The sequence below is a fragment of the Hypomesus nipponensis genome, chromosome 8 (genome assembly GCF_054491055.1).
Source record: "Hypomesus nipponensis isolate SF chromosome 8, ASM5449105v1, whole genome shotgun sequence".
NCBI lineage: Eukaryota > Metazoa > Chordata > Actinopteri > Osmeriformes > Osmeridae > Hypomesus > Hypomesus nipponensis.
In genome coordinates, this window is record NC_140368.1 from 16003769 (window position 1) to 16018423 (window position 14655).

The following is a 14655-nucleotide window of genomic DNA, read 5'->3' on the forward strand; positions in this document are numbered from 1 at the left end:
GTAGCTGGAAAATCAAACTTTTCCCGAACCCCGTGAGGAGGAAGGCCACAACATCATGGACACCAACAAAACTCAGCAAGGAGTGTTCTTGCTCTAGCTTTAACCTATGGATATTCTGCCACAAACGCAGAATAGTTTCGCTCGCATCTTTCTCCGCCTCCATTACTGAACTACTCAAACTAGTGCACAACATTAACGTCATCGTTCTCAGCCACTCCCTCTGTTCGCTGAATGGACCTACAAAAAATGTGTTCCTAGAAACCGACTTCAGAGCGGAGCTTCCAGACCTAGTACAGAAGCAAAATCCAAATTGAGCGGAAGTACGTAGGAGGGCAGAGCCAGGCTAGATGAAGATAGCCAGCATCTCTGATTTATTTAACCTAGCCTGTTATATTCGTCCTTTGCCTGAGATTAAAGCGACCTCTGTTAGCCAGGTTAGTTTTGCCCGATCACTTGGTCAGGCTATTTAAGGGTATCGGGGTCAAGTGACTTGTGTGCATAGACAAGTGAAACGTAAATATATTTGTCCAAAGGCCAAGAGCCTCAAAAAGTTAATATCAAGCCCTGAAATCCAGTGGCCAGAGATATATGATGACCTGATCGACACTCCAAGTGTAATAGACCGGGGATAGGGAGCTAGAAAGCTGACAAAAGTATCTGAATTTGAATATGAAACATCTGAAATATTTGCGTGTCGAATTTCATAAAACTGAAATATTTTGCTGTTGAATATATAATATCTGAATTATTTGTATGCCAAATTTAATTCAACTGAATTATTTTGATCCAAAAATACAAATTTCTAAAATTCAGATTGCAGGAATTCAGATTGTTGAAATTCAGATTTCAGGAATTCAGATTCTTGAAATTCAGATTGCTGAAATTCAGATTCTTGAAATTCAGATTGCTGAAATTCAGATTCTTGAAATTCAGATTGCTGAAATTCAGATTGCGGGAATTCAGATTGCGGAAATTCAGATTTTGTCTGAACTCGGTCAAAAGTGAAACAGCTTGCCTTCACAGGGAAAAGTAGACGATTTCAGAACGACCGAATATAGACATTCTCTGACCAACTTTTACCCCAGAACAAAAGCTAAGAGTTGCTCGTTGGAGGAAGAGTATGGAGCAAGTGCTTATGAAACTTGTAAAAACTTGTGTCTTCTCCTCTGCCAAAATCGGCATTTACTGTTACCAAGTGAGTCGAGATAGAGTCAGAGGGTGGCGGAGACCGATGGAAGACGCGGAACAACTGGCAAAGCTATAGCCTATATATTTATGTTCCGTTGTTCTCTTTTCTGTGTTGGAGTTCTTTTAAGAGCTTGATGGCATCAACATCCAGCCTGATATAAAATCATGAACTTCAATAGTGTGTCTTAATTATAATACCCACACAGAAAATCCAGGTTGAATCAAGTCACGCTAGCTAGCTACTATATTACTAATAGCCAATTTTGGATGGTCAAGCATATTTTTCATTGTCTCCTTATTCCTATCAAAGTCAATGTTCAGCCTATAGGCTATGTTCATTTCCTAAGTGACATTTCAGATCGGTTATGGATAGTGAAATATTTGCTGTCTGAGAGATCGGACATAGTATTTAACAGCATAGATATAAGGAGTTATCTATGTTTAACAGGATATATCTGTAGTGTGGCCGGGTGTGATTGGATTCATCGTCCACACGTCGTCTGGAAGTCAGTTTCGATCAAATGCCAACAATCTCCATACTAGATCTTGCCGACGTATCTTCTACACATCTGGACGTATGTGTGCTATCCCAGATACTTATGTGTGATCTGGGTATTCCTCCAACTAGCAACTCAGTTTGTTCTGAGGTAAAGTTCGGTCGTTCTGAAATCGTCTACTTTTTCCTGTGAAAGCAAGCTGTTTCACCTTTGGCCTAGTTCAGACAAAATCTGAATCTGAATTTCCGCAATCTGAATTTCCGCAATTAAAATTTCAAGAATCTGAATTTCAGCAATCTGAATTTCAAGAATTTGTATTTTTGGATCACAATAATTCAGTTTTATTAAATTCGGCATACAAATAATTCAGATATTATATATTCAACAGCAAAATATTTCAGTTTTATGAAATTCGACACACAAATATTTCAGATCTTTCATATTCAAATTCAGATACATTTGTCAGCTTTCTAGCTCCATATGGGGAGAAGTTCGTCTTTTGCAACCGACAAACAGTTGAGCCTGCTTGACAGTTGTGTGACGTCGGGTGATAATTGGTCTATTGAGCCATTCCAGGATCTAGACTTTGCAGTGTTCAGTTACTGAAAAATAAAATAAGACGTTTCTCCTATGGCAATCATAGTCACATTTGGTCCAAGCTCAAACAGCTCTAATTCATTCCTATTTTCACATGTTAAGATGCAACTTTGCAGGGTACTTCAGGCCTATTCCTGACGGGGAATCCTATTTATATGGAAAGATATACATGAAATAAATGTAGAGATATGTGTGAAATATATTGTGGAATATATTTTAAATATAGGTACAATTATATGGAAAAATATTTGCAATATATACTGACAATGATCGCTTCCAGCAAACTTCTTTGAATTAGCCATTCCCCCTAAATAAATGTAAATCTTACGGTATTTACATTTTTGGGGGCACATTTTCAGTTAGCAGGTGGTGCTGTTTGAATCGAGATTCCATTTGAAATTCTGCCGTTGACAACCTTATTAGAATACCTTCTAGATGGCTGAGCGGTTAGGGAATCAGGCCATTAATCAGAAGGTTGCCGGTTTTCCCGGCAGTGAAAAAATGAAGCTTTGTCCTTGGGCAAGGCAATTCACTCTACTTGCCTCGGGGTATGTCCCTGTACTTACTGTAGTCACTCTGGATAAGTTTGTCTGCTAAATGACTAAATGTAAATATCACCATATATGTCTGTACATTGTATGGGCATGTTCTCATATATGTACACGTGCATTGTACAATATATCTTTCCATATAATTTTACATATATTTAAAATATATTCTACCATATATGAAGAAGACATTTGACACTATATCTTTACATATATTACCCATACATTTTCCCATATAAAGCGGCATACATTATGGTGGTTATTTATGAATACATAATTGCATATATTTTGGGATATATAACCACATATATTATATATTGATGTTCCATATATTGCAATATATGGAAAACGGCAATCACTGCTGTATTCTGCTATATACTGCAATATATTACATGAATATATATTATAGTTTATAATATATTAGTAATATATTTATCATCAATATATTATCCCATGTATTTCCATATATAATATATTGGTCAATGTTATGGAAAATAATATATTACAATGTATAAAAATGTATTTCAAATCATATATTGGTAAATATATTTTCTTTCCGTAAGGAGAGACCAAACCACAGATGTCGGTGGGGGGGGGGAGGGAACAGTAAGATAGCCTTGCTTCAGCGCTCTCCAGGGGAGTTGTTTTCCAGCAACGGCCTTGGCCAAGGCCTGTGCTGGTTACGGGGCCGAAAGTAGATAAGATTGGGGTAGTTGTTTTGACAAGTAGCCACGACTCAATTTTCACGTCCACCCTTCAGGAATGTCTCCGACTCCTCCATCTTCCTTTGCAGAGCCGCAAACTTATCCCTGTTGTAATCCATATTGCGCTGTAAGTTCACAGTCAGAGCTCCAACAGCTCTGCCCACCGAATCAATCAGGTCGGCAGCCTAACGGGGCTTTTGATGGCCGCAGCCGTTTCCTTGAATTCCCGATATACAAACCAACGCCTATTCCAAACAGCAGAAAGCCTGTAATCACGATTCCAAATATGAAGATGTCTTCAACGTCCTCCACGGAAAGCTCCACTAGACACACAACATGCCAATTCGCCCACGCATCCATTCTGTAGCCAGCTGCGAACGTCCCGTCAGGACAGTAGGGTTCCCCCGAACCCGAGCTTCTCTTCGAGAAATATAGTTATAGGCCTATTTATTTTCCCAAATGCAAACCACTCATCCAAACACTGTCACATGCAACACTGCATGTGGGTCCTGAGCTACACACCTGCTGATTTTCAACTTTATAATGCCCAGTTCTCGCAACAGTAGAGACACACATACAGAGATTTCAGCCTTTATAGTCAAAAATCCCTGTTACTTCCAGAAGGGGTGGGTAAGGTTGACTGATCAGATAGTGATTAGTGGGCACTAATAGTGTGGCCACTAATGTTGCCATGGCAGCAGCCCCAGCACAGACAAACCTATAGTAATATCATTGCCATATGCCCTACCGGTGTCGTCCTCTGGTGGGGTCTCCTGATCCACACTGCAGGGTTTGCTTTCTGGCTGGCCAGGTACCATATCTCTCTTCTTCTCCATCCATTCTTTTTTTTCCTCCTTCTCCATGTGTTCTTCATTCTCCTCCATTTCCTGTTCCCCCCCCTGCTCCTCTTCCGTTTGTGGTAGGTGGAGGGGGGGCTTGGCCAGAGAGATGTCAGCCAGACTACCATCTAGATGGACCAACCTGAAGACACACACACACAAAAACAGATTCAGAGACATAACCCTCAAACACACACACAGTGTTAGAGCCAGTATGAGTCACTCCGAGTCTATACCGTGTGATGGTGCTGCTCTGCTTGTCCAACACAGTCTTGATGTCGGTCAGAGACAGGAAGTGATCGTGGAAGTAGTGGAGATGCAGCACACACACCAGCAGGAAGGAGGCGGGAACAAATATCCTAGTAAAGAGAGCAGGAACCGAGAACCTCTCCAGACCCAGGTCCTCCAGCCTGATCTCACACACACACACACACACACACATACAGTAGAAGATGGATCAGATGTGCATAGCTCTACAGCATGTCAAAGGTCAGAGTGGAAGAACAGGTTTGTACCAGTCACATTACCCACGTCCCAGCTACCAGGCATGGTGAATAAAACTTATACTAACAGTGCAACCAAAACATTTCAATTGCAGTAAGTGGGGGGAACAAAAAATAATACTTTGGTGCATTCTCAATTATTTATCTACAGAGCAACAACAAAACTACAGTGCATCAGTACTCATGAAGGAGGTTGACTCCCCCCGGTACCTGTCTTTGCTCATGCCAGTCAGGCGGGCCCAGGCCTGCAGGGAGGAAGGGAACTGGAAGGTGTACACCAGGATGAGCACCAGCATGGTATAAACTACTACCGACATCCAGAAGTACTTCAGCACACGCCGCCACCATTCATAGTGCACCTGAACACACAGTCAGTAGAAAAAACACATAGTATTCAATTAGTAGTATTCACAAGTATTCAATTAAACTACAGAAACAACAGAAAAGAGATATGTGCGAGTAACTGTGTTTGGAAGAGATATTGTGTGCGTAAGAGTGTGTGTTTGACCATGTTACCTGATAGAGTGCCACACAGAAGAGGAACAGCATCATGTAGATGATCTTGTACATGACGATACGTCCCTCGAAGCTGACGAAGAAGAACATGCCTCCACATACGTAGATCCAGTACTTGACAAACATCCTGATCACTGTGCTGCCTAGCAAAGCCATCACCTCTCTCTGACCCCCAGCCTGCTCCTCCTCCTCTACACACATCAGACATCTCAGGTCAGCGGCTAATATGGATGGACAGACAAGCAGATGGGAAGACAGACATACAGGTACAAAACTGACTCACCCTTCCTTTGGGCTTCTATCTTGATGTCTGAAAGCCCTTCCTCCTTCTGGCTCGCTTTCCTCTCTGTCAGGGACTGTCTCAAGAGTAGCCAGAAACTCAGAAGACACAAGATCTACACACACACACACACACAGAAAAAAAGTTAGTTGACTGCAGCTCCAGTATGAGAGGGTCTAGTCAGCCATGCTTTGTACCTTGCTGTGTATTGTGCTGTGTACAGTGCTGTGTAGAGTGCTGTGTAGGGTGCTGTGTACGGTGCTGTGTAGGGTGCTGTGTACGGTGCTGTGTCCATTGCTGTGTACAGTGTTGTATTTCAATGCTGTGTACATTGCTGTGTATACCGTATTTTTCAGAAATAAAGCCAAGGCTTGTACCCCGATTTTACAGTTTTCTTGTGGTTGTACGGCTTATATTTCGAAGTTGCTTATTATGGGGCGCCATTTATAAAAGGTTGCACGTCCGTTATTCCTGCTCAGTTTTTGCACATTTAGCACAAATAAATGCAGCAGAATTTTCAACTGTCACTTTTAAACATTTAGAGGGAAATTCATCTAAATACATGTCATAACTTATTCAGAGCAATGGGCCTCATTCACCAAATGTTCTTACGAACAAATTTGTTCTCAAACCCCACTTACGCAATTTTCACGAAGATTCTGGCATTCACCAATGTTTTCTTATTTGGGATTTGTTCTTAGGAAAGAACAGAATTTACGCACACCCAAGAGCACTCTTACGCACAATTGAGAGCTGACTTGTTTGCGCAAAATAAATAGTTATACCTTTTTTGTCCGTTCAAATTTTAAATTGAATATTTCTCTCCTTTATAATTTTCCAACTCATCATTTTCATAATTTTACACTTTTTTTTGTTTGTTTTAATAAATACACACTACACTTACACTTCTGCTCATTTGTAATGCACTTGGAATTTCCATTGTGTATGAATTGTGCTAGGCCTATATAAATACAGTATTTTACAATCGCTATGAAGGTTTTTTCAATACCTTTAACAAGTTTCCTAAACTCTTAACACAGTGAGCACAACATCCATCTGTGTAGGCTGTACAATTAACACATTTCTTGTTGCTTTGACACAAAATGCATAGAGTAAACACACATTTTAAATGCTTGAACTTCTTTTACACACAAGCTCAACCAAGACAAAACAATCAATTTTTACTGCCCAATTTACCAATGCTTTCACACTGTCAGCAAAACAGATAACATCATGTTCAAAACCTAAATTATTGGCTAAAGTCAAAGTGAACAGCTGTTTATATTGTGAATTGAAACAGAAATATATCCCCTGTATTTTATTCTATTGCTACTGAGAAACAGCTTAAGTTATGCAAATACTGTACATCAGTGGTTCTCAATCCTGGTCCTCGGGACCCCCTGCCCTGCATGTTTTAGACATTTGCCTGCTCCAACACACCTGATTCAAATGAATGGGTCGTTATCAGGCCCATTTATTTGAATCAGGTGTGTTGGAACAGGGAAACGTCTAAAACATGCAGGGCAGGGGGTCCCGAGGACCAGGATTGAGAACCACTGCTGTACATCACAGCTGATTCCCAACTAGGAAACACTCGGGTGTTGAGGTTCTTTCAATTGCATGACCATATGGTATAGACAGTAAAGAGAACCTCTTTGGGCTGATCTGGTGTGGGAAAAGAACAATATAGAGCAACAAAAGAAAGTAAGAATACAGTAATGCCTGCACAAGGGAGAGGAAGACAAGTACCAGGACAAGGGAGAGGAGTGGGACAAGGGAGAGGGAGAGGAGTTAGAATGTGTGGTGGGGTTCAGAAAAGGGCCAAAGCTCGGGTAATACTGTAAATGAAAGCTATATTGCATATTTCTTGTCCTGTTGAAAATGAAGCCTTTACTGCAGCAATTATGCTATGTCTTTTTTTTCAATACAAAGTAGGCTTATTCCGTACAATAGGACTACACCACACAATGGCGTATTTATTGTTGCTGCAAAATGTTGCAGATCTTCCCTGAGGAGGAATCACATCTTGTTACCGCCACGGCCTGGTTCCTGTCCCTTTTACACCCCCTGCTGGTTTACCTGGATTATCCTGCCAAAACTCTACACACCTGCTGCCCATTACCTCATCATCCTGCCTACTTCACCCCGGCTTTCCAACCACTCCTCGTCAGATCATTGTCAAAGCTACTGTGGTAGTATGCGCTTTTGACCCCCAAGCGTTGCTTGATTCGCTTGCCTTTTGTAACCAGTTTTCTTTGTGCCCAGGATCATCATCCGAGAACCCAGTCCCTGTCTGCCTGCTGACCCGTTGATTCATCTAACCAGACCAGAACTCAGGACTACATCCAATAAAACCCCTACTTGTAACTGTGCTGCGTTTGGGTCCACTCTGTACCACACCGTAACACATCTTCCTTGACCATACCGATTTATCTGCAGAGAGCGACGAGTAGGCTACCTGTTGGAACGCTTTAGGCTACCAAGAGCAGTCCTCATGGATATTTGTAACAGTCAAAAAAACAGTCAGTTTTTTTGCTTAAGAATTCAGATTTAAGTTAAACCATTTATTTTTTTACTTCATCAGTTCTGCGCACTTCTCCAGATACAGCGTTCACTGCATGAGTAATTGCATACCATGCATCGGTTTTATTTACTGATTTGTAACCACAGCCGACGCTATTACGTAAATATGATGTGATGTCGTTTGTTGCTAACTTCTTGCAGCTGTACCTCCACTTCAGAATTATTATTAAGTTTTTCTGTCTTTTGTCGAGGCCTCCATCGTCTTTACCACGTTGTTTTGACATTTCTCTGAGAGTGCACACGGCCCTGCCATATCATGCCCTTTTATGGGAATTAATGGGGCGTTTACCTATGCTAAATAGAAGCAACGGGACACAAGCTTTCAACTTACGAAATATTGGGATTCATCATTCTAACAGTGCGTGTCCACTGCAGCGACGCGAATCGCTTGCCATCGCTCGCCTTCCCACAGTTCACCATGCTCGGGGGCGTTTAAAACGGATTAATGTAGAATGTTGTTCTGTAAAATCACTGTTGTAGTTGTCATGGCCAAGTGTGCAGACTTGGGTTTACACCAACAACTTCAGCAACCTTGCGCCATGCATCTTTTTTTATTATTAACATCTCTGTACAAATACAGCTATGTATCGTACAGGACTGAGTAAGCAGCCAAACAAACGATAAATTTCTCCTCCACCTTGAAACCTAGAAATGTTTACCATGGTCGCTACGTTACGAGAAACAAGAAAACACTCAGATTGCCCATCTCTAGCGAAAATCGCTCCTCATTAGCATAAAGTTGAGAAAATCTCAACTCGAATCGCTTGAATCGCGTCGCTACCCACAATGCACCACGCAAGCGATTCGCCTGGCTCCATAAAAAATGTATGGAAAACATGTTGTCGCTCGCATCGCGTTGCTGCAGTGGACACGCACTGTAAGAACACACCTGCGAACAATTCTGCTGTTTAAGAACGCTTCATGAATCACACGTAGATTTTTCTTTGGAACTTTCTTAAGAACAAATTTAAGAAATAACTTAGGAAGATATTGGTGAATGAGGCCTAATGTTCTGCAGAATGCAAAATAATAAAATAATATTTTATGGAACTGTTTAATGTCAATGTTAAATGTTCAATCTAAATGTTCAATCTGAATGTTCAATCTAAACGTTAAATGTGTAATTCACACATTTCCATGCCCCTAGTGTTTTCTGGATTTTATGGAAACCACGTAATTTTTCACATGGAGGTTTTTCAAAATGTCAAGTCCTGAAGAGTTAGCAGTGATAATTGGAACTGTTGCAGCTGGTGTTAGGACAGCTCTTAATTACCGATCTACACCAAGCACATATTCCGAAACAACAACCACCACATCATTGCCATCGGTAAGTACTGAAATTATGCGTTTTATAAAATGGAGGGGTCTTAGGGTTAGGGTCAAGAGCGTTTGGAAGCTAGCTAGCTCCTTCAAATCGCCAGCTACGGAATGGCTAATCCTTAATTTTTAAGAAAGTACTTAGAAATGTGGGAACATAGGGCTGTGGGAATATAGGGGCTGTGGGAATATAGGGTTGTGGGAACATTGGACTGTGGGAACATAGGGCTGTAGGAACATAGACACGCTGTAGCGGAAAAACGGTTTTGAAAATCCAATATAAAAGTAATCCCTGACTGAGGGTTGCTCTGAAGATGATGTATGCCAATTCTGGGGAAGATTTAAATAAAATTGTAGAAGGAGTAGGCTTTCAAAGGTTTTTGATAAAACCGGAAATAGCGGGAAATCTATATAACCGAACCGAAATCGACACCATGGTGTGCGTTGAACTCGGCTTGATCCAGGGAATCCAATGGTACCTCATTTTAGAAAATCGGTCATACGGTTCAAAAGTTACATGTGTAAACACAAGTCCAACTTTGACCCGTTGGTGGTGCTAAAGTGGTCTAATGGGAGACATGAAACTTGGTGTAAGTGTAGAAGTGACTGTCCTTAATGAGTGTGCCAAAGTTACCATATGGTTCTTGGGGCTGCCATTGACTTCCATGGTACAAGAATAAAACAAAAAAGAATAAAACTAACAATAACAATAGGTTTCCTCCTGACGGAGGAATCCGAAATATAACTGCAAGCAGTAATGGCGGATTCCTCCAAACATTGCGAGCCATTGAACATTTTTTATTCTTGACAAATTGTAACTGTATAAAAAAATCTATGCTTCACAAATACCAATGGGATACCAAATCTGAAATGCAATACCATCAAGATCCACAAGGGCCTCTATTTCAAGCCAAGAAGTGAAGGGAGGGGCTTGGTGAGCCTATCCATTCCAGAAAGCCTTGTATCCTTGTGCTTTAGGGCTTGGCCTGTAGCGCCACCTATGGGTAATGGTGGGCCATTTGTGGTGTGGTAGTTACTCTTGGCCTATACTATCAATGCTTCAGGATTTTTAGAACTTTTTACCATTGCATACAAAATCGGAGATGCAATACCAACAAGATCCACACGGGCTTTGGCCTTTACTATCAATGTTTCAGGATTTGGGTCACTTTTTACCATTGCATACAAAATCGGAAATGTAATGACACCAAGGTCCTCAAGGGCCTATGCTGACATTCAAGGAATGAGTGGGGGGCTTGGTCCGCCCACACTTTCCTGAAATGTTGTGTGTGTGTCTTGCCAAGCCTGTGCGTGTGTCAAGTGAAGGCTGAGTGTGTGAGAATTTGGAGCATGCGGGCGGAGGAGCAGGGAAGACATTCATTGGAAATTAGCCTAGAAATTAGCTAAGCATGCATGTTTCAAATATTCACCAAAAATCGACCTTTCATCTTACAGTCAACGTTTTCACAGATTTGTGTACTAAACATTCTCAAGTCTTCATATGAACTTGTGATTTAATCTGAGCATCAGTTTTTGACTGGCTGATGTGTAAAGCATTATTTAGCGTTAGCAATACATTTGATTTAATGTATATCAATCATTTTTGGAGATATGAAGTTGCCTTTGCACATGGTAACATGTTGTAGTGTCTTCCACTGATATACCAAGTTTGGTGTTGACATCTCAAATATTTGCCGAGATTTGAACCAATTTCCTGTTTGGTTGCTTTGTTGCCAATTTTGATTGGCTGTACCGGACAAATGGTTTAGAAAATCAAATATAAAAGTAATGCCTGAGTGAGGGTTGCTCTGATGATCATGTGTGCAAATTCTGGGGAAGATTGGAAAAAAATTGTAGGAGGAGTAGGCTTTCAAAGGTTTTTGATAAAACCAGAAATTGCGGAAAATCTGTATAACCGGTAATTGACGTCATAGGGTGTGTTGAACTCGTCTTGATCCAGGGGATCCAAAGGTACAAAAGTTACGTGTGTAAACACAGGTCCAACTTTGACCCATTGGTGGCGCTAGAGTGGTCTGATGGGAGACATGAAACTTGGTGTAAGTATCCACCTGTTTCTCCAGCAACCAATGGGTACTGAACTACTTCCGCTTTCCGGTTTTGTGTTTCCTGTTCAGCGTCTAACCTCTACTAGCGTACCATGATATAGACAGAGAAGGCAACATTACATTGATTAGAATAAGTTGTGTTTAATTAAATGTTGTTAACATGAGTTCAGGTTACACTTGTGTCCTTGTCGGTTGTCATAACAATTCAAGAAAATTGAAGATTTTCGTCGGAAACGTCTTGCTTCGAACATCAACAACTTTGAAGAAATTGTCAGTGTCCATCGCCCGCTTGCACTCCATGCCAGGGAATAAGGAACGCAAAACAGCGTGGCTTGCAGCTTTAAAACTAAAACACCCTCCAAAGAAAGTGTATGTTTGCTCTTTCCATTTCTTAAAAAAAAAGCCAACCGAACTGTATCCTGATCCGGAGCTTCATCTGGGCTACGCAATAATGCAATAATGGCATCACTATCAATATTGTAGGTGGATAAATAAATACAATAAGCATGAACATATTAAATTACAAGTGTAAAAGTACATTTTGTCAAGTGCTGTGCATATGTAGTATTATATTTTTAATTTCCACAGAATAGCTGCTGCATGGCTACATGACTTCCCTAACCCGGCTGCCGACTGTCTCAATGTATTGTAGCTAATGTATTGTAACTTGCTTAACTACATGCTCTTATGGTTCTTCCCTTTGGCAATTATTTTGGTTGTTCACAATATGTGCTTCATGTTTTGGCTACCCGCAATGTTGTTGGGGCTATCTTGTTGTTATTATCAGTGACCAATGCACTTTGCAAAGCTCTCTCTTGGAAGTCGCTTTGGATGAAAGTGTCTGTTAAATTAGTAAATGTCATTGACTCCACTTTTCTTCAGCATTACCCATGCTGTATGTTTAGCTTTATTGACACTGACTGGGCTCTACTGCTGCCTTCAAAAATATAAAGCTGCTGTCTTTCTTCAACAATATTGTAGGCTACCTATTTTGTTACTATGCAAGTATAGTAAGTATATGCTACTGTGCTTGTGTAATTACGCAACTCTTCGCCATCAACACCTTCAGAAAATAAAAGGTAATTAACAACGTCGATGTAGGCTAGCTAACATTGAGTCATTGCTTCATGTCATCTAGCCACTCCGTCAGACGGGATGGATGAGGGACTGTACGGTACTGTCGTCACGACTTGTTAAAATATCCATGGTGTGTATCCACCTCCGTTTTTTGTCCATTTGTGCTTCATCCATGGAGAAACACCGTATTTTACAGCAAACAAAATAGCAATCTACGGTCTAACAAACGTACACAAGCTTCGAACCGGAAAACGAAAACTGGCTTCCGGTTGAAACCCGCTATGAATCATGCGTAAATTTGCTAACCAGGAAAAAGGTGGATAGAAGTAACTGTCCTTAATGAGTGTGCCAAATTTCACAAAAAGTTACCATATGGTTCTAGGGGCTGCCATTGACTTCCATGTTACAAGAATAAAAAAAAATATAACTGCAAGCAGTAATGGCGGATTCCTCCAAACATTGCGAACCAGAGGGTATCGAGTACACGCCGCAAGTTTGGTGTGAATCCATCAAAGATTTGCTGAAATACGACCCAACTTCCTGTTTGCTGGCTTAATGGCACGTTTTGATTGCCTGTAGCGGGCAAACGGTTTCGAAAAAAAAAAAAAACATGTGAAGCTTGGTCTGAAGATAATATCTGCCAAATTTGGTGAAGATTGGACAACATTTGTAGGAGGAGTAGAGAAAAAACTTTTTTCAATGAATTCAAAGTGGCGGCCGCATCAATTCGGCTATTATCACAAATTATGAGTCACACATGGGATGTCCCAAGATATCATGAGACAAAGGAATCACTTAATAAAGGCAAACAAATCAATAGTTATTGGCCAAAACACATTTTTGCTTCCTGCGGCCACGCCCAGTGATCACATGACACCAAATTGTGTGGAAATCCTCAAAATAGAGTTCCGAGTGATCATACCAAGTTTGGTGTTGACATCTCAAAGATTTGCCGAGATTTGATCCAATTTCCTGTTTGGTTGCTTTGTTGCCGATTTGGAAAATCCAATATAAAAGTAATGCCTGAGTGAGGGTTGCTCTGAAGATGATGTATGCCAATTCTGGGGAAGATTGAAATAAAATTGTAGGAGTAGGCTTTCAAAGGTTTTTGATAAAACCGGAAATAGCGGAAAATCTATATAACCGGAAATCAACGCCATTGTGTGTGTTGAACTCGGCTTGATCCAGGGAATCCAATGGTACTTCATTTTTGAAAATCGGTCATACGGTTCAAAAGTTACATGTGTAAACACAAGTCCAACTTTGACCCGTTGGTGGCGCTAGCGTGGTCTAATGGGAGACATGAAACTTAGTGTAACTGTAGAAGTAACTGTCCTTAAGGGAGAGCCCGGACACCCTGCGGAGAAAGCTCATTTCGGCTGCTTGTATTCGGTCACCGCCCATAGTTCGTGACCATTGGTGAGGGTAGGAACGTAGATCGACTGGTAAATAGAGAGCTTTGCCTTTCGACTCAGCTCCTTATTCACCACAACGGACCGATGCAGAGCCCGCATCACTGCGAACGCCGCACCGATCCGCCTGTCGATCTCACGCTGCATTCTTCCCTCACTCGTGAACAAGACCTCGAGATACTTGAAGTCCTTCGCTTGGGTCAAGATCTCCTTCCCGACCCGGAGATGGCACTCCACCCTTTTCCGGTCGATAACCATGGCCTCAGATTTGGGGGTGCTGATTTGCATCCCAGCCGCTTCACATTCGGTTGTGAACCGCTCCAGTGAGAGCTGAAGGTCGCAGCCCGATGAAGCCAACAGGACCACATCATCTGCAAAAAGCAGTGACCCAATCCTGAGTCCACCAAACCGGCCCTCCTCAATGCCCTGGCTGCGCCTAGAAATTCTGTCCATATAAGTTATGAACAGAATCGGTGACAAAGGGCAGCCCTGGCGGAGTCCAACCCTCAACGGACACAAGTTCGACTT

The 14655-nt window shown here is 41.4% G+C and overlaps 1 protein-coding gene across 2 annotated transcripts in view; it reads right to left on the reverse strand.

Annotated features, from left to right (window-relative positions):
• Positions 1–14655, reverse strand: part of LOC146275317 (piezo-type mechanosensitive ion channel component 2-like) — a 172250-nt gene that overhangs the window by 61149 nt on the left and 96446 nt on the right. For both annotated transcript variants that reach the window (XM_084702443.1, XM_084702444.1), the window contains 5 exons: positions 5676–5787; positions 5393–5583; positions 5087–5235; positions 4610–4783; positions 4283–4515 (listed from right to left, as the gene is read on the reverse strand). In XM_084702443.1, coding sequence (XP_084558569.1) covers positions 4283–4515; positions 4610–4783; positions 5087–5235; positions 5393–5583; positions 5676–5787 — 859 coding nt within the window. The remainder of the gene's footprint in view (positions 1–4282; positions 4516–4609; positions 4784–5086; positions 5236–5392; positions 5584–5675; positions 5788–14655) is intronic.